Source organism: Lampris incognitus, chromosome 1 (assembly GCF_029633865.1).
Source record: "Lampris incognitus isolate fLamInc1 chromosome 1, fLamInc1.hap2, whole genome shotgun sequence".
NCBI lineage: Eukaryota > Metazoa > Chordata > Actinopteri > Lampriformes > Lampridae > Lampris > Lampris incognitus.
This window is the reverse complement of record NC_079211.1, coordinates 69,005,604-69,029,376: the sequence shown is the minus strand read 5'-3', so window position 1 is coordinate 69,029,376 and position 23,773 is coordinate 69,005,604. Positions and strand designations below refer to the sequence as shown.

General features: G+C 45.2%; 1 protein-coding gene across 1 annotated transcript in view; it reads right to left on the bottom strand.

Annotated features, from left to right (window-relative positions):
* Nucleotides 1-21,464, bottom strand: part of ntng2a (netrin g2a) — a 921,301-nt gene extending 899,837 nt beyond the window's left edge. The window contains exon 1 of the mRNA XM_056278075.1: nt 21,252-21,464. Within this exon, the coding sequence (XP_056134050.1) occupies nt 21,252-21,464 (213 nt within the window). The remainder of the gene's footprint in view (nt 1-21,251) is intronic.
* Nucleotides 21,465-23,773: the final 2,309 nt, after the last annotated feature.

Sequence of the window (23,773 nt, the reverse complement as noted above, 5' to 3'; positions counted from 1 at the left end):
CTCATTACTGAGTTATAGTTTGTTCCTCTTTGTAACATCTGCAGGGCTCACTCATTACTGAGTTACAGTTTGTTCCTCATTGTAACACCTTGCAGGGCTCACTCATTACTGAGTTACAGTTTGTTCCTCTTTGTAACACCTGCAGGGCTCACTCATTAATAAGTTATAGATTGTTCCTCATTGTAACACATGCAGTGCTCCTTCATTCCAGAGTTACAGTATGTTCCTCATTTTAAAAAACCTGCAGGGGTCACTCTTTACTGAGTTACGGTTTGTTCCTCATTTTAACACCTGCAGGGCTCACTCATTACTGAGTTACAGTTTGTTCTTCATTGTAATACCTGCAGGGCTCCATTCCAGAGTTACAGTTTGTTACTCTTTGTAATACCTGCAGGGCTCACTCATTACTGAGTTACAGATTGTTACTCATTGTATCACTTGCAGGGCTCCTTCATTCCAGTGTTACAGTTTCTTCTTTATTGTATAACCTGCAGGGCTCACTCATTACTGAGTTATAGTTTGTTCCTCTTTGTAACATATGCAGGGCTCACTCATTACTGAGTTACAGATTGTTCCTCATTGTAAAACTTGCAGGGCTCCTTCATTCCAGAGTTACAGTTTCTTCGTCATTGTAAAACCTGCAGCGGTCACTCATTACTGAGTTACGGTTTGTTCCTCATTGTAACACCTGCAGGGCTCACTCATTACTGAGTTACAGTTTGTTCTTCATTGTAATACCTGCAGTGCTCCATTCCAGAGTTACAGTTTGTTCCTCATTGTAACACCTTGCAGGGCTCACTCATTACTGATTTACAGTTTGTTTCTCATTGCAACACCTTGCAGGGCTCACTCATTACTGAGTTACCGTTTGTTTCTCATTGTAACACCTTGCAGGGCTCACTCATTACTGAGTTACAGTTTGTTCCTCATTGTAATACCCGAAGGGCTCTTCCATTCCAGAGTTACAGTTTGTTCCTCTTTGCAATACCTGCAGGGCTCACTCATTATTGAGTTACAGTTTGTTCCTCATTGTAACACCTTGCAGGGCTCACTCATTACTGAGTTACAGTTTGTTCCTCATTGTAAAACCTGCAGGGCTCACTCATTACAGAGTTACAGTTTGTTCCTCATTTGATACATGCAGGGCTCACGCATTACTGAATTATAGATTGTTCCTCATTGTAATACCTGCAGGGCTCTTTCATTACAGATTCACAGTTTGTTCCTCTTTGTAACACCTGCAGGGCTCACTCATTACTGAGTTATAGATTGTTCCTCATTGTAACACCTGCAGGGCTCCTTCATTCCAGAGTTACATTTTGTTCCTCATTGTAACACCTGCAGGGCTCACTCAATACTGAGTTACAGTTTGTTCCTCATTGTAACACCTTGCAGGGCTCACTCATTACTGAGTTACCGTTTGTTTCTCATTGTAACACCTTGCAGGGCTCACTCATTACTGAGTTACAGTTTGTTCCTCATTGTAATACCCGAAGGGCTCTTCCATTCCACAGTTACAGTTTGTTCCTCATTGTAATCCCTGCAGGGCTCACTCATTAATAAGTTATAGATTGTTCCTCATTGTAACACTTGCAGGGCTCCTTCATTCCAGAGTTACAGTTTGTTCCTCATTGTAAAACCTGCAGGGGGTCACTCATTACTGATTTACTGTTTGTTCCTCATTGTAACACCTGCAGGGCTCACTCATTACTGAGTTACAGTTTGTTCTTCATTGTAACACCTTGCAGGGCTCACTCATTACTGAGTTACAGTTTGCTCCTCTTTGTAACACCTGCAGAGCTCACTCATTAATAAGTTATAGATTGTTCCTCATTGTAACACTTGCAGGGATCCTTCATTCCAGGGTTACAGTTTGTTCCTCATTGTAAAACCTGCAGGGGTCACTCATTACTGAGTTACGGTTTGTTCCTCATTGTAACACCTGCAGGGCTCACTCATTACTGAGTTACAGTTTGTTCTTCATTGTAATACCTGCAGGGCTCCATTCCAGAGTTACAGTTTGTTCCTCATTGTAATACCTGCAGGGCTCACTCATTACTGAGTTACAGATTGTTCCTCATTGCAATACCTTGCAGGGCTCACTCATTACTGAGTTACCGTTTGTTTCTCATTGTAACACCTTGCAGGGCTCACTCATTACTGAGTTACAGTTTGTTCCTCATTGTAATACCCGAAGGGCTCTTCCATTCCACAGTTACAGTTTGTTCCTCATTGTAATCCCTGCAAGGCTCTTTCATTACAGAGTCACAGTTTGTTCCTCTTTGTAACACCTGCAGAGCTCACTCATTAATAAGTTATAGATTGTTCCTCATTGTAACACTTGCAGGGCTCCTTCATTCCAGGGTTACAGTTTGTTCCTCATTGTAAAACCTGCAGGGGTCACTCATTACTGAGTTACGGTTTGTTCCTCATTGTAACACCTTGCAGGGCTCACTCATTACTGAGTTACCGTTTGTTTCTCATTGTAACACCTTGCAGGGCTCACTCATTACTGAGTTACAGTTTGTTCCTCATTGTAATACCCGAAGGGCTCTTCCATTCCACAGTTACAGTTTGTTCCTCATTGTAATCCCTGCAAGGCTCTTTCATTACAGAGTCACAGTTTGTTCCTCTTTGTAACACCTGCAGGGCTCACTCATTACTGAGTTACAGATTGTTCCTCATTGTAACACCTGCAGGGCTCCTTCATTCCAGAGTTACAGTTTCTTCCTCATTGTAATACCTGCAGGGCTCACTCATTACTGAGTTATAGTTTGTTCCTCTTTGTAACATCTGCAGGGCTCACTCATTACTGAGTTACAGTTTGTTCCTCATTGTAACACCTTGCAGGGCTCACTCATTACTGAGTTACAGTTTGTTCCTCTTTGTAACACCTGCAGGGCTCACTCATTAATAAGTTATAGATTGTTCCTCATTGTAACACATGCAGTGCTCCTTCATTCCAGAGTTACAGTTTGTTCCTCATTGTAAAACCTGCAGGGGTCACTCATTACTGAGTTACGGTTTGTTCCTCATTTTAACAACTGCAGGGCTCACTCATTACTGAGTTACAGTTTGTTCTTTATTGTAATACCTGCAGGGCTCCATTCCAGAGTTACAGTTTGTTCCTCTTTGTAATACCTGCAGGGCTCACTCATTACTGAGTTACAGATTGTTACTCATTGTATCACTTGCAGGGCTCCTTCATTCCAGTGTTACAGTTTCTTCTTTATTGTATAACCTGCAGGGCTCACTCATTACTGAGTTATAGTTTGTTCCTCATTGTAATACCCGAAGGGCTCTTCCATTCCACAGTTACAGTTTGTTCCTCATTGTAAATCCTGCAAGGCTCTTTCATTACAGAGTCACAGTTTGTTCCTCTTTGTAACACCTGCAGGGCTCACTCATTACTGAGTTACAGATTGTTCCTCATTGTAACACCTGCAGGGCTCCTTCATTCCAGAGTTACAATTTCTTCCTCATTGTAATACCTGCAGGGCTCACTCATTACTGAGTTATAGTTTGTTCCTCTTTGTAACATCTGCAGGGCTCACTCATTACTGAGTTACAGTTTGTTCCTCATTGTAACACCTTGCAGGGCTCACTCATTACTGAGTTACAGTTTGTTCCTCTTTGTAACACCTGCAGGGCTCACTCATTAATAAGTTATAGATTGTTCCTCATTGTAACACATGCAGTGCTCCTTCATTCCAGAGTTACAGTTTGTTCCTCATTTTAAAAAACCTGCAGGGGTCACTCTTTACTGAGTTACGGTTTGTTCCTCATTTTAACACCTGCAGGGCTCACTCATTACTGAGTTACAGTTTGTTCTTCATTGTAATACCTGCAGGGCTCCATTCCAGAGTTACAGTTTGTTACTCTTTGTAATACCTGCAGGGCTCACTCATTACTGAGTTACAGATTGTTACTCATTGTATCACTTGCAGGGCTCCTTCATTCCAGTGTTACAGTTTCTTCTTTATTGTATAACCTGCAGGGCTCACTCATTACTGAGTTATAGTTTGTTCCTCTTTGTAACATATGCAGGGCTCACTCATTACTGAGTTACAGATTGTTCCTCATTGTAAAACTTGCAGGGCTCCTTCATTCCAGAGTTACAGTTTCTTCCTCATTGTAAAACCTGCAGCGGTCACTCATTACTGAGTTACGGTTTGTTCCTCATTGTAACACCTGCAGGGCTCACTCATTACTGAGTTACAGTTTGTTCTTCATTGTAATACCTGCAGTGCTCCATTCCAGAGTTACAGTTTGTTCCTCATTGTAACACCTTGCAGGGCTCACTCATTACTGATTTACAGTTTGTTTCTCATTGCAACACCTTGCAGGGCTCACTCATTACTGAGTTACCGTTTGTTTCTCATTGTAACACCTTGCAGGGCTCACTCATTACTGAGTTACAGTTTGTTCCTCATTGTAATACCCGAAGGGCTCTTCCATTCCAGAGTTACAGTTTGTTCCTCTTTGCAATACCTGCAGGGCTCACTCATTATTGAGTTACAGTTTGTTCCTCATTGTAACACCTTGCAGGGCTCACTCATTACTGAGTTACAGTTTGTTCCTCATTGTAAAACCTGCAGGGCTCACTCATTACAGAGTTACAGTTTGTTCCTCATTTGATACATGCAGGGCTCACGCATTACTGAATTATAGATTGTTCCTCATTGTAATACCTGCAGGGCTCTTTCATTACAGATTCACAGTTTGTTCCTCTTTGTAACACCTGCAGGGCTCACTCATTACTGAGTTATAGATTGTTCCTCATTGTAACACCTGCAGGGCTCCTTCATTCCAGAGTTACATTTTGTTCCTCATTGTAACACCTGCAGGGCTCACTCAATACTGAGTTACAGTTTGTTCCTCATTGTAACACCTTGCAGGGCTCACTCATTACTGAGTTACCGTTTGTTTCTCATTGTAACACCTTGCAGGGCTCACTCATTACTGAGTTACAGTTTGTTCCTCATTGTAATACCCGAAGGGCTCTTCCATTCCACAGTTACAGTTTGTTCCTCATTGTAATCCCTGCAGGGCTCACTCATTAATAAGTTATAGATTGTTCCTCATTGTAACACTTGCAGGGCTCCTTCATTCCAGAGTTACAGTTTGTTCCTCATTGTAAAACCTGCAGGGGTCACTCATTACTGATTTACTGTTTGTTCCTCATTGTAACACCTGCAGGGCTCACTCATTACTGAGTTACAGTTTGTTCTTCATTGTAACACCTTGCAGGGCTCACTCATTACTGAGTTATAGTTTGTTCCTCTTTGTAACATCTGCAGGGCTCACTCATTACTGAGTTACAGTTTGTTCCTCATTGTAACACCTTGCAGGGCTCACTCATTACTGAGTTACAGTTTGTTCCTCTTTGTAACACCTGCAGGGCTCACTCATTAATAAGTTATAGATTGTTCCTCATTGTAACACATGCAGTGCTCCTTCATTCCAGAGTTACAGTTTGTTCCTCATTGTAAAACCTGCAGGGGTCACTCATTACTGAGTTACGGTTTGTTCCTCATTTTAACAACTGCAGGGCTCACTCATTACTGAGTTACAGTTTGTTCTTTATTGTAATACCTGCAGGGCTCCATTCCAGAGTTACAGTTTGTTCCTCTTTGTAATACCTGCAGGGCTCACTCATTACTGAGTTACAGATTGTTACTCATTGTATCACTTGCAGGGCTCCTTCATTCCAGTGTTACAGTTTCTTCTTTATTGTATAACCTGCAGGGCTCACTCATTACTGAGTTATAGTTTGTTCCTCATTGTAATACCCGAAGGGCTCTTCCATTCCACAGTTACAGTTTGTTCCTCATTGTAAATCCTGCAAGGCTCTTTCATTACAGAGTCACAGTTTGTTCCTCTTTGTAACACCTGCAGGGCTCACTCATTACTGAGTTACAGATTGTTCCTCATTGTAACACCTGCAGGGCTCCTTCATTCCAGAGTTACAATTTCTTCCTCATTGTAATACCTGCAGGGCTCACTCATTACTGAGTTATAGTTTGTTCCTCTTTGTAACATCTGCAGGGCTCACTCATTACTGAGTTACAGTTTGTTCCTCATTGTAACACCTTGCAGGGCTCACTCATTACTGAGTTACAGTTTGTTCCTCTTTGTAACACCTGCAGGGCTCACTCATTAATAAGTTATAGATTGTTCCTCATTGTAACACATGCAGTGCTCCTTCATTCCAGAGTTACAGTTTGTTCCTCATTTTAAAAAACCTGCAGGGGTCACTCTTTACTGAGTTACGGTTTGTTCCTCATTTTAACACCTGCAGGGCTCACTCATTACTGAGTTACAGTTTGTTCTTCATTGTAATACCTGCAGGGCTCCATTCCAGAGTTACAGTTTGTTACTCTTTGTAATACCTGCAGGGCTCACTCATTACTGAGTTACAGATTGTTACTCATTGTATCACTTGCAGGGCTCCTTCATTCCAGTGTTACAGTTTCTTCTTTATTGTATAACCTGCAGGGCTCACTCATTACTGAGTTATAGTTTGTTCCTCTTTGTAACATATGCAGGGCTCACTCATTACTGAGTTACAGATTGTTCCTCATTGTAAAACTTGCAGGGCTCCTTCATTCCAGAGTTACAGTTTCTTCCTCATTGTAAAACCTGCAGCGGTCACTCATTACTGAGTTACGGTTTGTTCCTCATTGTAACACCTGCAGGGCTCACTCATTACTGAGTTACAGTTTGTTCTTCATTGTAATACCTGCAGTGCTCCATTCCAGAGTTACAGTTTGTTCCCCATTGTAACACCTTGCAGGGCTCACTCATTACTGATTTACAGTTTGTTTCTCATTGCAACACCTTGCAGGGCTCACTCATTACTGAGTTACCGTTTGTTTCTCATTGTAACACCTTGCAGGGCTCACTCATTACTGAGTTACAGTTTGTTCCTCATTGTAATACCCGAAGGGCTCTTCCATTCCAGAGTTACAGTTTGTTCCTCTTTGCAATACCTGCAGGGCTCACTCATTATTGAGTTACAGTTTGTTCCTCATTGTAACACCTTGCAGGGCTCACTCATTACTGAGTTACAGTTTGTTCCTCATTGTAAAACCTGCAGGGCTCACTCATTACAGAGTTACAGTTTGTTCCTCATTTGATACATGCAGGGCTCACGCATTACTGAATTATAGATTGTTCCTCATTGTAATACCTGCAGGGCTCTTTCATTACAGATTCACAGTTTGTTCCTCTTTGTAACACCTGCAGGGCTCACTCATTACTGAGTTATAGATTGTTCCTCATTGTAACACCTGCAGGGCTCCTTCATTCCAGAGTTACATTTTGTTCCTCATTGTAACACCTGCAGGGCTCACTCAATACTGAGTTACAGTTTGTTCCTCATTGTAACACCTTGCAGGGCTCACTCATTACTGAGTTACCGTTTGTTTCTCATTGTAACACCTTGCAGGGCTCACTCATTACTGAGTTACAGTTTGTTCCTCATTGTAATACCCGAAGGGCTCTTCCATTCCACAGTTACAGTTTGTTCCTCATTGTAATCCCTGCAGGGCTCACTCATTAATAAGTTATAGATTGTTCCTCATTGTAACACTTGCAGGGCTCCTTCATTCCAGAGTTACAGTTTGTTCCTCATTGTAAAACCTGCAGGGGTCACTCATTACTGATTTACTGTTTGTTCCTCATTGTAACACCTGCAGGGCTCACTCATTACTGAGTTACAGTTTGTTCTTCATTGTAACACCTTGCAGGGCTCACTCATTACTGAGTTACAGTTTGCTCCTCTTTGTAACACCTGCAGAGCTCACTCATTAATAAGTTATAGATTGTTCCTCATTGTAACACTTGCAGGGATCCTTCATTCCAGGGTTACAGTTTGTTCCTCATTGTAAAACCTGCAGGGGTCACTCATTACTGAGTTACGGTTTGTTCCTCATTGTAACACCTGCAGGGCTCACTCATTACTGAGTTACAGTTTGTTCTTCATTGTAATACCTGCAGGGCTCCATTCCAGAGTTACAGTTTGTTCCTCATTGTAATACCTGCAGGGCTCACTCATTACTGAGTTACAGATTGTTCCTCATTGCAATACCTTGCAGGGCTCACTCATTACTGAGTTACCGTTGGTTTCTCATTGTAACACCTTGCAGGGCTCACTCATTACTGAGTTACAGTTTGTTCCTCATTGTAATACCCGAAGGGCTCTTCCATTCCACAGTTACAGTTTGTTCCTCATTGTAATCCCTGCAAGGCTCTTTCATTACAGAGTCACAGTTTGTTCCTCTTTGTAACACCTGCAGGGCTCACTCATTACTGAGTTACAGATTGTTCCTCATTGTAATACCTGCAGGGCTCCTTCATTCCAGAGTTACAGTTTCTTCCTCATTGTAATACCTGCAGGGCTCACTCATTACTGAGTTATAGTTTGTTCCTCTTTGTAACATCTGCAGGGCTCACTCATTACTGAGTTACAGTTTGTTCCTCATTGTAACACCTTGCAGGGCTCACTCATTACTGAGTTACAGTTTGTTCCTCTTTGTAACACCTGCAGGGCTCACTCAGTAATAAGTTATAGATTGTTCCTCATTGTAACACATGCAGTGCTCCTTCATTCCAGAGTTACAGTTTGTTCCTCATTGTAAAACCTGCAGGGGTCACTCTTTACTGAGTTACGGTTTGTTCCTCATTTTAACACCTGCAGGGCTCACTCATTACTGAGTTACAGTTTGTTCTTCATTGTAATACCTGCAGGGCTCCATTCCAGAGTTACAGTTTGTTCCTCTTTGTAATACCTGCAGGGCTCACTCATTACTGAGTTACAGATTGTTACTCATTGTATCACTTGCAGGGCTCCTTCATTCCAGTGTTACAGTTTCTTCTTTATTGTATAACCTGCAGGGCTCACTCATTACTGAGTTATAGTTTGTTCCTCTTTGTAACATATGCAGGGCTCACTCATTACTGAGTTACAGATTGTTCCTCATTGTAACACTTGCAGGGCTCCTCCATTCCAGAGTTACAGTTTCTTCCTCATTGTAAAACCTGCAGCAGTCACTCATTACTGAGTTACGGTTTGTTCCTCATTGTAACACCTGCAGGGCTCACTCATTACTGAGTTACAGTTTGTTCTTCATTGTAATACCTGCAGGGCTCCATTCCAGAGTTACAGTTTGTTCCTCATTGTAACACCTTGCAGGGCTCACTCATTACTGAGTTACAGTTTGTTTCTCATTGTAACACCTTGCAGGGCTCACTCACTACTGAGTTACCGTTTGTTTCTCATTGTAACACCTTGCAGGGCTCACTCATTACTGAGTTACAGATTGTTCCTCATTGTAATACCCGAAGGGCTCTTCCATTCCAGAGTTACAGTTTGTTCCTCATTGTAATACCTGCAGGGCTCACTCATTATTGAGTTACAGTTTGTTCCTCATTGTAACACCTTGCAGGGCTCACTCATTACTGAGTTACAGTTTGTTCCTCTTTGTAACACCTGCAGGGCTCACTCATTAATAAGTTATAGATTGTTCCTCATTGTAACACTTGCAGGGCTCCTTCATTCCAGAGTTACAGTTTGTTCCTCATTGTAAAACCTGCAGGGGTCACTCATTACTGAGTTACGGTTTGTTCCTCATTGTAACACCTGCAGGGCTGCTTCATTCCAGAGTTACAGTTTGTTCCTCATTGTAACACCTGCAGGGCTCACTCATTACTGAGTTACAGTTTGTTCCTCATTGTAACACCTTGCAGGGCTCACTCATTACTGAGTTACAGTTTGTTCCTCTTTGTAACACCTGCCGGGCTCACTCATTAATAAGTTATAGATTGTTCCTCATTGTAACACTTGCAGGCCTCCTTCATTCCAGAGTTACAGTTTGTTCCTCATTGTAAAACCTGCAGGGATCACTCATTACTGAGTTACGGTTTGTTCCTCATTGTAACACCTGCAGGGCTCACTCATTAATAAGTTACAGTTTGTTCTTCATTGTAATACCTGCAGGGCTCCATTCCAGAGTTACAGTTTGTTCCTCATTGTAATACCTGCAGGGCTCACTCATTACTGAGTTACAGATTGTTCCTCATTGTAACACCTTGCAGGGCTCACTCATTACTGATTTACAGTTTGTTTCTCATTGTAGCACCTTGCAGGACTCACTCCTTACTGAGTTACATTTTGTTTCTCATTTTAGCACCTTGCAGGACTCACTCCTTACTGAGTTACAGTTTGTTCCTTTTTGTAATACCCGAAGGGCTCTTCCATTCCAGAGTTACACTTTGTTCCTCATTGAAATACCTGCAGGGCTCACTCATTACGGAGTTAAAGTTTGTTCCTCTTTGTAACACCTGCAGGGCTCACTCATTAATAAGTTATAGATTGTTCCTCATTGTAACACTTGCAGGGCTCCTTCATTCCAGAGTTACAGTTTGTTCCTCATTGTAAAACCTGCAGGGGTCACTCATTACTGAGTTACGGTTTGTTCCTCATTGTAACACCTGCAGGGCTCACTCATTACTGAGTTACAGTTTGTTCTTCATTGTAACACCTTGCAGGGCTCACTCATTACTGAGTTACAGTTTGCTCCTCTTTGTAACACCTGCAGAGCTCACTCATTAATAAGTTATAGATTGTTCCTCATTGTAACATCTTGCAGGGCTCCTTCATTCCAGAGTTACAGTTTGTTCCTCATTGTAAAACCTGCAGGGGTCACTCATTACTGAGTTACGGTTTGTTCTTCATTGTAATACCTGCAGGGCTACATTCCAGAGTTACAGTTTGTTCCTCATTGTAATACCTGCAGGGCTCACTCATTACTGAGTTACAGATTGTTCCTCATTGTAACACCTTGCAGGGCTCACTCATTACTGAGTTACCGTTGGTTTCTCATTGTAACATCTTGCAGGGCTCACTCATTACTGAGTTACAGTTTGTTCCTCATTGTAATACCCGAAGGGCTCTTCCATTCCACAGTTACAGTTTGTTCCTCATTGTAATCCCTGCAAGGCTCTTTCATTACAGAGTCACAGTTTGTTCCTCTTTGTAACACCTGCAGGGTTCACTCATTACTGAGTTAGAGATTGTTCCTCATTGTAACACCTGCAGGGCTCCTTCATTTCAGAGTTACAGTTTCTTCCTCATTGTAATACCTGCAGGGCTCACTCATTTCTGAGTTATAGTTTGTTCCTCTTTGTAACATCTGCAGGGCTCACTCATTACTGAGTTACAGTTTGTTCCTCATTGTAAAACTTGCAGGGCCCACTCATTACTGAGTTACAGTTTGTTCCTCTTTGTAACACCTGCAGGGCTCACTCATTAATAATTTATAGATTGTTCCTCAATGTAACACATGCAGTGCTCCTTCATTCCAGAGTTACAGTTTGTTCCTCATTGTAACACCTGCAGGGCTCACTCATTACTGAGTTACAGTTTGTTCCTCATTGTAATACCTGCAGGGCTCACTCATTATTGAGTTACAGTTTGTTCCTCATTGTAACACCTTGCAGGGCTCACTCATTACTGAGTTACAGTTTGTTCCTCATTGTAAAACCTGCAGGGCTCACTCATTACAGAGTTACAGTTTGTTCCTCATTTGATACATGCAGGGCTCACGCATTACTGAATTATAGATTGTTTCTCATTGTAATACCTGCAGGGCTCTTTCATTACAGAGTCACAGTTTGTTCCTCTTTGTAACACCTGCAGGGCTCACTCATTACTGAGATATAGATTGTTCCTCATTGTAACACCTGCAGGGCTCCTTCATTCCAGAGTTACAGTTTGTTCCTCATTGTAAAACCTGCAGGGGTCACTCATTACTGAGTTACCGTTTGTTTCTCATTGTAACACCTTGCAGGGCTCACTCATTACTGAGTTACAGTTTGTTCCTCATTGTAATACCCGAAGGGCTCTTCCATTCCAGAGTTACAGTTTGTTCCTCATTGTAATCCCTGTAAGGCTTTTTCATTACAGAGTCACAGTTTCTTCCTCTTTGTAACACCTGCAGGGCTCACTCATTACTGAGTTACAGATTGTTCCTCATTGTAACACCTGCAGGGCTCCTTCATTCCAGAGTTACAGTTTCTTCCTCATTGTAATACCTGCAGGGCTCACTCATTACTGAGTTATAGTTTGTTCCTCTTTGTAACATCTGCAGGGCTCACTCATTACTGAGTTACAGTTTGTTCCTCATTGTAACACCTTGCAGGGCTCACTCATTACTGAGTTACAGTTTGTTCCTCTTTGTAACACCTGCAGGGCTCACTCATTAATAAGTTATAGATTGTTCCTCATTGTAACACATGCAGTGCTCCTTCATTCCAGAGTTACAGTTTGTTCCTCATTGTAAAACCTGCAGGGGTCACTCTTTACTGAGTTACGGTTTGTTCCTCATTATAACACCTGCAGGGCTCACTCATTACTGAGTTACAGTTTGTTCTTCATTATAATACCTGCAGGGCTCCATTCCAGAGTTACAGTTTGTTACTCTTTGTAATACCTGCAGGGCTCACTCATTACTGAGTTACAGACTGTTACTCATTGTATCACTTGCAGGGCTCCTTCATTCCAGTGTTACAGTTTCTTCTTTATTGTATAACCTGCAGGGCTCACTCATTACTGAGTTATAGTTTGTTCCTCTTTGTAACATATGCAGGGCTAACTCATTACTGAGTTACAGATTGTTCCTCATTGTAACATCTGCAGGGCTCCTTCATTCCAGAGTTACAGTTTCTTCCTCATTGTAAAACCTGCAGCGGTCACTCATTACTGAGTTACGGTTTGTTCCTCATTGTAACACCTGCAGGGCTCACTCATTACTGAGTTACAGTTTGTTCTTCATTGTAATACCTGCAGTGCTCCATTCCAGAGTTACAGTTTGTTCCTCATTGTAACACCTTGCAGGGCTCACTCATTACTGATTTACAGTTTGTTTCTCATTGCAACACCTTGCAGGGCTCACTCATTACTGAGTTACCGTTTGTTTCTTTTTGTAACACCTGCAGGGCTCACTCATTACTGAGTTACAGATTGTTCCTCATTGTAACACCTGCAGGGCTCCTTCATTCCAGAGTTACAGTTTCTTCCTCATTGTAATACCTGCAGGGCTCACTCATTACTGAGTTATAGTTTGTTCCTCTTTGTAACATCTGCAGGGCTCACTCATTACTGAGTTACAGTTTGTTCCTCATTGTAACACCTTGCAGGGCTCACTCATTACTGAGTTACAGTTTGTTCCTCTTTGTAACACCTGCAGGGCTCACTCATTAATAAGTTATAGATTGTTCCTCATTGTAACACATGCAGTGCTCCTTCATTCCAGAGTTACAGTTTGTTCCTCATTGTAAAACCTGCAGGGGTCACTCTTTACTGAGTTACGGTTTGTTCCTCATTATAACACCTGCAGGGCTCACTCATTACTGAGTTACAGTTTGTTCTTCATTGTAATACCTTGCAGGGCTCACTCATTACTGAGTTACAGTTTGCTCCTCTTTGTAACACCTGCAGAGCTCACTCATTAATAAGTTATATATTGTTCCTCATTGTATCACTTGCAGGGCTCCTTCATTCCAGGGTTACAGTTTGTTCCTCATTGTAACACCTTGCAGGAATCACTCATTACATAGTTACAGTTTGTTCCTCTTTGTAACACTTGCAGGGCTCACTCATTACTGAGTTACAGTTTGTTCCTCATTGTAACACCTTGCAGGGCTCACTCATTACTGAGTTACAGTTTGTTTCTCATTGTAACACCTTGCAGGGCTCACTCATTACTGAGTTACAGTTTGTTCCTCATTGTAATACCCGAAGGGCTCCTTCATTCCAGAGTTACAGTTTGTTCCTCATTGTAATACCTGCAGGGCTCACTCATTACTGAGTTACAGTTTGTTCTTCATTGTAACACCTTGCAGGGCTAACTCATTACTGAGTTACAGTTTGTTCCTCTTTGTAACACCTGCAGGGCTCCCTCGTTACTAAGTTATAGATTGTTCCTCATTGTAACACCTGCAGGGCTCCTTCATTTCAGAGTTACAGTTTCTTCCTCATTGTAAAACCTGCAGGGCTCACTCATTACTGAGTTACAGTTTGTTTCTCATTGTAACACCTTGCAGGTCTCACTCATTACTGAGTTACAGTTTGTTCCTCATTGTAATACCCGAAGGGCTCCTTCATTCCAGAGTTACAGTTTGTTCATCATTGTAACACCTTGCAGGGCTCACTCATTACTGATTTACAGTTTGTTCCTCTTTTTAACACCTGCAGGGCTCACTCATTACTGAGTTACAGTTTGTTCCTCATTGTAACACCTTGCAGGGCTCACTCATTACTGAGTTACAGTTTGTTCCTCTTTGTAGCACCTGCAGGTCTCCCTCGTTACTAAGTTATAGATTGTTCCTCATTGTAACACCTGCAGGGCTCCTTCATTCCAGAGTTACAGTTTGTTCCTCATTGTAAAATCTGCAGGGCTAACTCATTACAGAGTTACAGTTTGTTCCTCATTTGATACATGCAGGGCTATCTCATTACTGAATTATAGATTGTTCCTCATTGTAATACCTGCAGGGCTCACTCATTACTGAGTTACAGTTTGTTCCTCTTTGTAACACCTGCAGGGCTCACTCATTAATAAGTAATAGATTGTTCCTCATTGTAACACCTGCAGGGCTCCTTCATCCCAGAGTTACAGTTTCTTCCTCATTGTAAAACCTGCAGGGCTCACTCATTACTGAGTTACAGTTTGTTCTTCATTGTAATACCTGCAGGGCTCCATTCCAGAGATACAGTTTGTTCCTCATTGTAATACCTGCAGGGCTCACTCATTACTGAGTTACAGTTTGTTCCTCATTGTAACACCTGCAGGGCTTACTCATTACAGAGTCACAGTTTGTTCCTCTTTGTAATACCTGCAGGGCTCACTCATTACTGAGTTACAGTTTGTTCCTCTTTGTAACATCTGCAGGGCTCACTCATTACTGAGTTACAGTTTGTTCCTCATTGTAACACCTTGCAGGGCTCACTCATTACTGAGTTACAGTTTGTTCCTCTTTGTAATACCCGAAGGGCTCCTTCATTCCAGAGTTACAGTTTGTTCCTCATTGTAATACCTGCAGGGCTCACTCATTACTGAGTTACAGTTTGTTCCTCATTGTAACACCTTGCAGGGCTCACTCATTACTGAGTTACAGTTTGTTCCTCTTTGTAACACCTGCAGGGCTCACTCATTACTGAGTCACAGTTTGTTCCTCATTGTAACACCTGCAGGGCTCACTCATTACAGAGTTACAGTTCGTTCCTCATTTGATACATGCAGGGCTAACTCATTACTGAATTATAGATTGTTCCTCATTGTAATACCTGCAGGGCTTTTTCATTACAGAGTCACAGTTTGTTCCTCATTGTAACACCTGCAGGGCTCCTTCATTCCAGAGTTACAGTTTCTTCCTCATTGTAATACCTGCAGGGCTCACTCATTACTGAGTTACAGTTTGTTCCTCATTGTAACACCTGCAGGGCTCACTCATTACTGAGTAATAGATTGTTCCTCATTGTAATACCTGCAGGGCTCACTCATTACTGAGTTACAGTTTGTTCCTCTTTGTAACACCTGCAGGGCTCACTCATTAATAAGTTATAGATTGTTCCTCATTGTAACACCTGCAGGGCTCCTTCATTCCAGAGTTACAGTTTGTTCCTCATTGTAAAACCTGCAGGGCTCACTCATTACTGAGTTACAGTTTGTTCCTCATTTTAACACCTGCAGGGCTCACTCATTACTGAGTCACCGTTTGTTCCTCTTTGTAATACCTGCAGGACTCACTCATTACCGAGTTACAGATTGTTACTCATTGTCACACTTGCAGGGCTCCTTCATTCCAGAGTTACAGTTTCTTCCTCATTGTAATACCTGCAGGGCTCACTCATTACTGAGTTACAGTTTGTTCCTCTTTGTAACATCTGCAGGGCTCACTCATTACTGAGTTACAGTTTGTTCCTCTTTGTTACACGTGCAGGGCTCACTCATTACTGAGTTACAGTTTGGATGAATGATTGAGCCTGGAGCGAGATGAATTGTCTTTAATTGCCCTTTTTTGATCAGTGGTTGAAACCAAACTCAGTGTGTGAGTGCAACACCTGAGGTGAGGTGGTAGCATGACAGCACACCTGACACTCCTTCTCCCTCTGGGTCTATTGTTATAAATGGAAGAGCCTGCTCCTGCTCACCTGTGTCATGCTGTTCCTCTGAAACCACTGGGATACTGAGCTGGTGAAATGCTTTTGAGAAGTTTGATGCACTGTCAGTTACAGTAGCCACAGTGATGTCAGGTGTGAGTCCATAATCTGAATTGATTTCCTCCAGTAGTTCTGCAGTTCGGTTGTGTGTATGTCGACTGGGAAAATGTTTACAATCAAGAGCATTCGATCCGTGTTCCAGTGTGTCTGTATCCGGTTTACAGTGACGCCCGTAGAACTTGTTTTTTTAGTTGACCAGATATCTGCAGTGGTGCAGACATGTTGTATGCACTTAAGTCTCTCCTTCAAATGTGTTATTTTATTCAAGTGTTCATCGATTCTTCACCCAAGTGTCCTCCTGGACAAAACGTCAGCGCCTTGGCAAAGTCCCTGTACCAAGTCTAAAAATTCTCTATGCCCAGCAGTGGCCAGTGGGTACGTGCCTTTTTAAGACAAGCAAATCAACATGACTGCCTTTGGTCACTTACATAACGTGGTAGCTAAAATTCAGTCTTTCCTGTCCATGACTGACAGGATACATGCACGTGTTTCATCCAGACTTGATTACTGCAATGTTGTGTTTTCAGGTCTGCCACATTCTAGCACTACAAGTCTTCAGATGGTTCAGAATGCTGCTGCTAGAATCCTGACTAAATCTAGAAATTTTGACCATATTACACCACGAGATTTTAGAGTAGAATGAGAATCCTTTATTCATCCCCGAAGGGGAAATGGATTCTGTTACCGACACTCACGCGCTAATAACTAACAACTAACAAGATACAAGATACGAAAATAGAAACAGAAACAAATAGAAATAAAAGATAAATAAGAAATACAAATAAAAACAAAATATATCAACAGGCATGGTGTTACGTATCTCGAATGAAGACCAGAGGCCAGTGTAGTGAAACCAAAAGGACAGACAGACAACAGAGCACCGGGATAACCCGAAGGGCGATTTTAATGCAGGAAAACAAACGACACTGCCACAGGGATGGTAAGAGAGGAATCTCAGGTGGGGCTGGTTGAGACCATGTGCGTGCGCCTGGCTATCAAAGTCCGAATCCGTAGTGCGAGGGGTTGTCCGAGGAAGTCCGGGTCCGAGATCCAGGAAGTCAAGTCCGAAAGGAGGGGTCCAGGGAGAGAGACACAGAGGGAGATCGCTGGAGAGGTCCGGGGGGAAAACGTGAAGGTCGCTGGGGGCGAGGAGCGAGGGAGACGCTGGGAGCCGTGGGAGTCGCGGAGGGAGGGTCGCAGGGTTCAGTACATCGAAGCCCGGAGTGGTGTTCTGGGAGACTTCTTGTAGCGGGCTGCCTGATTGCCGAAGGTGTGCCTGATGGATGATGGCAAACACCTGGTGCAGTGCAGCGCTCGTCTCCTCAGAGCGCGAGCCGAGCGCTCGGATGTTTCCGGCGCGTCCGAGCTGGGGGAGTGGCTTGAACGTGCCGGGGAGGCAGCTCAGGGCGGTGTAACCTCAACAGGACCCCCCCTCCTCCTACGGGAGACACCGGGCGACCGTCCGATGGCGTTGGGGTGGGCCCGATAGAACTCCTCCAGGAGTGCGGGGTCGGCCAGGTAGGACCGGAGAACCCAGCTGCGGTCCTCGGGCCCATAGCCGACCCAGTCCACCAGGTATTGGTACCCACGCCCCCGGCGGCGTACAGCGAGCAGCCGGTCGACATCCCAGACCATGTCACCACTGTCGAGGACCCTTGGGGGTGGAGGAGCTTGGACAGGGGGAGACAGGGGGCTGGAGGCTACCGGTTTGAGGTGAGAGACATGGAAAACGGGATGGATCTTGAGTGAGGTAGGGAGATGGAGACGCACCGCTGAAGGGTTGACGATGCGGTCGATGGTATAGGGGCCGACGTAGCGGGGAGCCAGCTTCCGGTTGAGAGTAGGGAGGGGCAGGTCCCGGGCCAGGAGCCATACCCTCTGGCCAGGTCGATAGGCTGGAGCTGGCACTCTCCGCCGGTTGGCGCTGCGCCGGGCCCGCTCTGTAGCTCACAACATGATGGGGGAACAGAGGGGGTTGATAGCCAAGGGAACACTCGAAGGGGGCCAAACCGGTAGCCGAACTCTCCATGGAGTTGAGCGAGTACTCCACCCAGGGCAGGTACTTGCTCCAGGAGGCGGGGTTGCTGGTGGTAATGCAACGCAAAGCCGCCTCCAGGGCTTGATTGGCCCGCTCTGCCTGTCCATTGGTCTGGGGTTGATACCCGGAGGAGAGGCTGACCGTGGCCCCAATCCCTTTACAAAAGGCCTGCCACACCTTAGAAGTGAACTGGGCACCACAGTCAGACACAATGTCCAGGGGGATCCCATGGAGGCGGACGACATGGGAGACGAGAAGATCCGCCGTCTCGGCTGCAGAGGGTAGTTTGGTGAGGGCAACAAAGTGGACGGCCTTTGACTGCGTTGAGCAGGGCTGTGACCAGGCTAAGTGGTTGACTTGCGTTGAGACGGGTTGTGACTAGGCTAAGTGGTTGAGTTGCATTGAGCCGGTCTGTGACTAGGCTAAGTGGTTGACATTCGTTGAGCAGGGCTGTGACTAGGCTAAGAGGTTGAGTTGCGTTGAGCCGGGTTGGGACAGGCTAAGTGGTTGGCTTGCCTTGAGCCGGGCTGTAACTAGGCTAAGTGATTGCTTGCATTGAGCCAGACTGTGACTAGGCTAAGTGATTGGCTTGCATTGAGCCAGGCTGTGACTAGGCTAAGTGATTGACCTGCGGTGAGCCAGGCTGTGACTAGGCTAAGTGATTGACCTGCGGTGAGCCGGGCTGTAAATAGGCTAAGTGGTTGACTTGTGTTGAGCAGGGCTGTGACTAGGCTAAGAGGTTGAGTTGCATTGAGCCGGGTTGGGACTAGGCTAAGTGGTTGGCTTGCCTTGAGCCGGGCTGTGACTAGGCTAAGTGATTGGCTTGCATTGAGCCAGACTGTGACTAGGCTAAGTGATTGACCTGCGATGAGCCGGGCTGCGACTAGGCTAAGTGGTTGACTTGCATTGAGCCAGGCTGTGACTAGGCTAAGTAATTGACCTGCGGTGAGCCGGGCTGTGACTAGGCTAAGTGATTGGCTTGCGTTGAGCCGGGCTGTGACTAGGCTAAGTGATTGACCTGCGGTGAGCCGGGCTGTGACTAGGCTAAGTGGTTGACTTGCGTTGAGCAGGGCTGTGACTAGGCTAAGTAATTGGCTTGCGTTGAGCCGGGCTGTGACTAGGCTAAGTGGTTGACTTGCGTTGAGCCCGTCTGTGACTAGGCTAGTGGTTGACCTGTGTTGAGCCGGATTGTGACTAGGCTAGTGGTTGACCTGTGTTGAGCCGGACTGTGACTAAGCTCGTGGTTGACCTGTGTTGAGCCGGACTGTGACTGGGCTAGTGGTTGACCTGTGTTGAGCCGGACTGTGACTAGGCTAGTGGTTGACCTGTGTTGAGCCGGACTGTGACTGGGCTCGTGGTTGACCTGTGTTGAGCCGGACTGTGACTGGGCTAGTGGTTGACCTGTGTTGAGCCGGACTGTGACTAGGCTAGTGGTTGACCTGTGTTGAGCCGGACTGTGACTGGGCTAGTGGTTGACCTGTGTTGAGCCGGACTGTGACTGGGCTAGTGGTTGACCTGTGTTGAGCCGGACTGTGACTGGGCTAGTGGTTGACCTGTGTTGAGCCGGACTGTGACTCGGCTAGTGGTTGACCTGTGTTGAGCCGGACTGTGACTAGGCTAGTGGTTGACCTGTGTTGAGCCGGACTGTGACTAGGCTAGTGGTTGACCTGTGTTGAGCCGGACTGTGACTGGGCTAGTGGTTGACCTGTGTTGAGCCGGACTGTGACTGGGCTAGTGGTTGACTTGTGTTGAGCCGGACTGTGACTGGGCTAGTGGTTGACCTGTGTTGAGCCGGACTGTGACTGGGCTAGTGGTTGACCTGTGTTGAGCCGGACTGTGACTGGGCTAGTGGTTGACCTGTGTTGAGCCGGACTGTGACTGGGCTCGTGGTTGACCTGTGTTGAGCCGGACTGTGACTGGGCTAGTGGTTGACCTGTGTTGAGCCGGACTGTGACTAGGCTAGTGGTTGACCTGTGTTGAGCCGGACTGTGACAGGGCTAGTGGTTGACTTGTGTTGAGCCGGACTGTGACTAGGCTAGTGGTTGACCTGTGTTGAGCCGGACTGTGACTAGGCTCTTGGTTTACCTGTGTTGAGCCGGACTGTGACTGGGCTCGTGGTTGACCTGCATACTGTGTATCAAAATACCCAAAAGTAATTACAGACGTATTTAAATACATTTAATTTCCATACTGCCCATCTCTGACCACGAGAGTTCGCTGGTGATGATGATGATGATGATGATGATGGTGTGTGTGTGTGTGGGGGGGGGGTACAGCTCCAGGAGAGGGCTCCACCAATAGTATGTGAGCATGAGGTAAGTCTGTATGTCCACGTGATATCTTGTCACCCTTCCCAACGTCACCTGTGCTGCCCCGTATGTGTGTGCGTGCGCGCATGCGCGTGCTTGTGCTTATGTGCATTTGTGTGTGTGTGTGTGTGTGTGTGTGTGTGTGTGTGTGTGTGTGTTATGTGCACTTATGTGTGTGTGTTTTTGTGCTTGTGTGTGCGTGTGTTTGTGTCTGTGTGGGTGTTTATGTACATTTGTGTGTGTGTGTGTGTGCGTGTGTTTTTGTGTGTATGCATGTGTATTTGTGTGTTTATGCACTTTTGTGTGTCTGTTTGTGTGTATTTGTTTGTGTGTGTTTGTGTTTGTGTGCATTTTGTGTGTGTGTGTGTGTTTGAGTGCATTTTTGTGTTTGTCTGTGCATGTGTTTGTGTGCATTTGTGTGTGTTTGTGTGCATTTTTGTGTGTCTGTGTTTTGTGTGCATTTGTGTGCGTGGGTGTGTGTTTGTTTGTGTGCATTTGTGTGTGTCTGTGTGTGTGTCTGTGTGTGTGTTTATGTGCATTTGTGTGTGTGTGTGTTTATGTGCACTTTGTGTGTGTGTGTGTGTGTGTGTGTGTGTGTGTGTGTGTGTGTGTGTTGTACCAGTGTACAGAAGCGCTCGGGTGGGTTGCCGCAGGTGATTCCAGGTGGATCCACTCTAATTTGCATAAACTCCTTCATATTGGTCGGCTGAGGTTGACACGCGTAGAACTGCCAGCCTGGCCCCGCCTCCGAGCTGAGCAGAGAGCCGCAGCGGTCGTACTGACACTCCACCGCCACCAGGGGGAGCAGGACGAGCGTCAGCAGGGGAGACATGAAGGAGGTTCACCAAGACAACGGCAAAACCTGGAGAGATATTTGCCACAAACCTGTTCAACCAAACAGGAAGTGTCGGTCCGGCAGACAGGAAGTGGTGGTTATACGCAAGTCAACAGTTCAAACACTGAGACTTGTCACCAGTAGACCAGTGGACCACTGACAGCTCCAAAATATCACCAGTCTGATGGCCTTGTCTTTTCTATTGTTACTCTGATAGCTAACTGTCTGTGTGGTTGTTATGGAGACCGGGATGGGTTGTAGTTCAAACACCCCGGACTCGCCATTCAAAAAAAAAAAGTAGCTTCAGAGCAGGACACCTGCCTGTCTGTCTGTCTGTACATCTACCGAGCTATCTGTCTGTCTGCCTGCCTGCCTGTCTGCCTGCCTGCCTGCCTGTCTGTCTTTCAGTCTGTCTACCTGTCTTCCTGTCTACCTGTCTTCCTGTCTACCTGTCTTCCTGTCTACCTGTCTTTATGTCTGCCAAGCTGTCTTGTCTGTCTGTCTGTCTTTCAGTCTGTCTACCTGTCTTCCTGTCTACCTGTCTTCCTGTCTACCTGTATTTATGTCTGCCAAGCTGTCTTGTCTGTCTGCCTGCCTGCCTGTCTGTCTGCCTGCCTGCCTGTCTGTCTTTCAGTCTGTCTACCTGTCTTCCTGTCTACCTGTCTTTATGTCTGCCAAGCTGTCTTGTCTGTCTGCCTGCCTGCCTGTCTGTCTGCCTGCCTGTCTGTCTGTCTTTCAGTCTGTCTACCTGTCTTCCTGTCTACCTGTCTTTATGTCTGCCAAGCTGTCTTGTCTGTCTGCCTGCCTGCCTGTCTGTCTGCCTGCCTGTCTGTCTGTCTTTCAGTCTGTCTACCTGTCTGTATGTCTGCCAAGCTGTCTTGTCTGTCTGCCTGCCTGCCTGCCTGTCGGACTGCCTGCCTGTCTGTCTGTCTGTCTGTCTGTCTGTCTGTCTGTCTGTCTGTCTGTCTGTCTGTCTGTCGTTCACTCTGTCTACCTGTCTGCCTGTCTACCTGTCTGTATGTCTGCCGAGCTGTCTTGTCTGTCTGCCTATCTGTCTTTCAGTCTGTCTACATGTCTGCCTGTCTGTCTTTCAGTCTATCTACCTGTCTGCCTGTCTACCTGTCAGTCAGTCAGTCAGTCAGTCAGTCAGTCAGTCAGTCTGTCTGTCTGTCTGTCTCTCTGTGAATCTGTCTTTTTTCCACCTGTCTGTCTTTCTTTTCGGATCAGTCTAAGGTTCTTCTTTCTCCTGTAAGAGTCTTGCTGACATGTGACATCACAGCCTGAAGAGGACAAGATACTTAAACACCACCAACAGCAACAGCAAGCACAGCAACAGCAAGCACAACAACAAGCACAGCAACAACAATCACAGCAACAAGCACAACAACAACAACAACAACAAGCACAGCAACAGCAAGCACAGCAACAGCAAGCACAACAACAACAATCACAGCAACAACAATCACAGCAACAAGCACAACAACAGCAACAACAAGCACAGCAACAGCAAGCACAGCAACAGCAAGCACAGCAACAAGCACAACAACAACAAGCACATCAACAACAATCACAGCAACAAGCACAACAACAACAACAACAACAACAACAACAACAACAGCAAGCACAACAACAAGCACAACAGCAGCAGCAACACCGAGAAGCAAATCTCTGAGGTTGTGACGCATCTCTCTTGCCCTCCCAGCTGGACCAATACGTTCAGGTAAGACCTCTTTGCTTGTTCTCTTTCTTATTTGTCGTAATTTTATTGTTTGTGTAGGTTTGTTTATTTGCCAGGGACAACACACATTAATCAACCTTAATTAACATGAAACTCTGCCAGTTAGTGGAGCTTGATTCCTTTTCACAGCAGCACCAGAATGTTAATTTCTTTCTGTCCTCCATCAGTCAGGACGGAGAGTGGGAGTGAACATCAGCTGCCTCATCACTTCTGCACAGCAGAGGATGTTCTTCCCCTGGCAGCTGGACACATTCCACCTTTCACTGACAACGACTCCTCCATCAGAGTCTATGCTGACCTCCTCCATCTCACTGATCTCCTCCATCAGAGTCCATGCTGGCCTCCTCCATCACTAAGTCCATGAGGACTCCTTCATCACTGAGTCCATAAGACTCCTCCATCACTGAGTCCATGCTGACCTCCTCCATCACTGAGTCCATGCTGACTTCTCCATCACTGAGTCCATGCTGACTCCTCCATCACTGAGTCCATGCTGACCTCCTTCAGCGCCAGGGACCAGGGCAGGCTACAGCACATCATTCGTTCGGTGAACAAGGTCTGCTGCCTG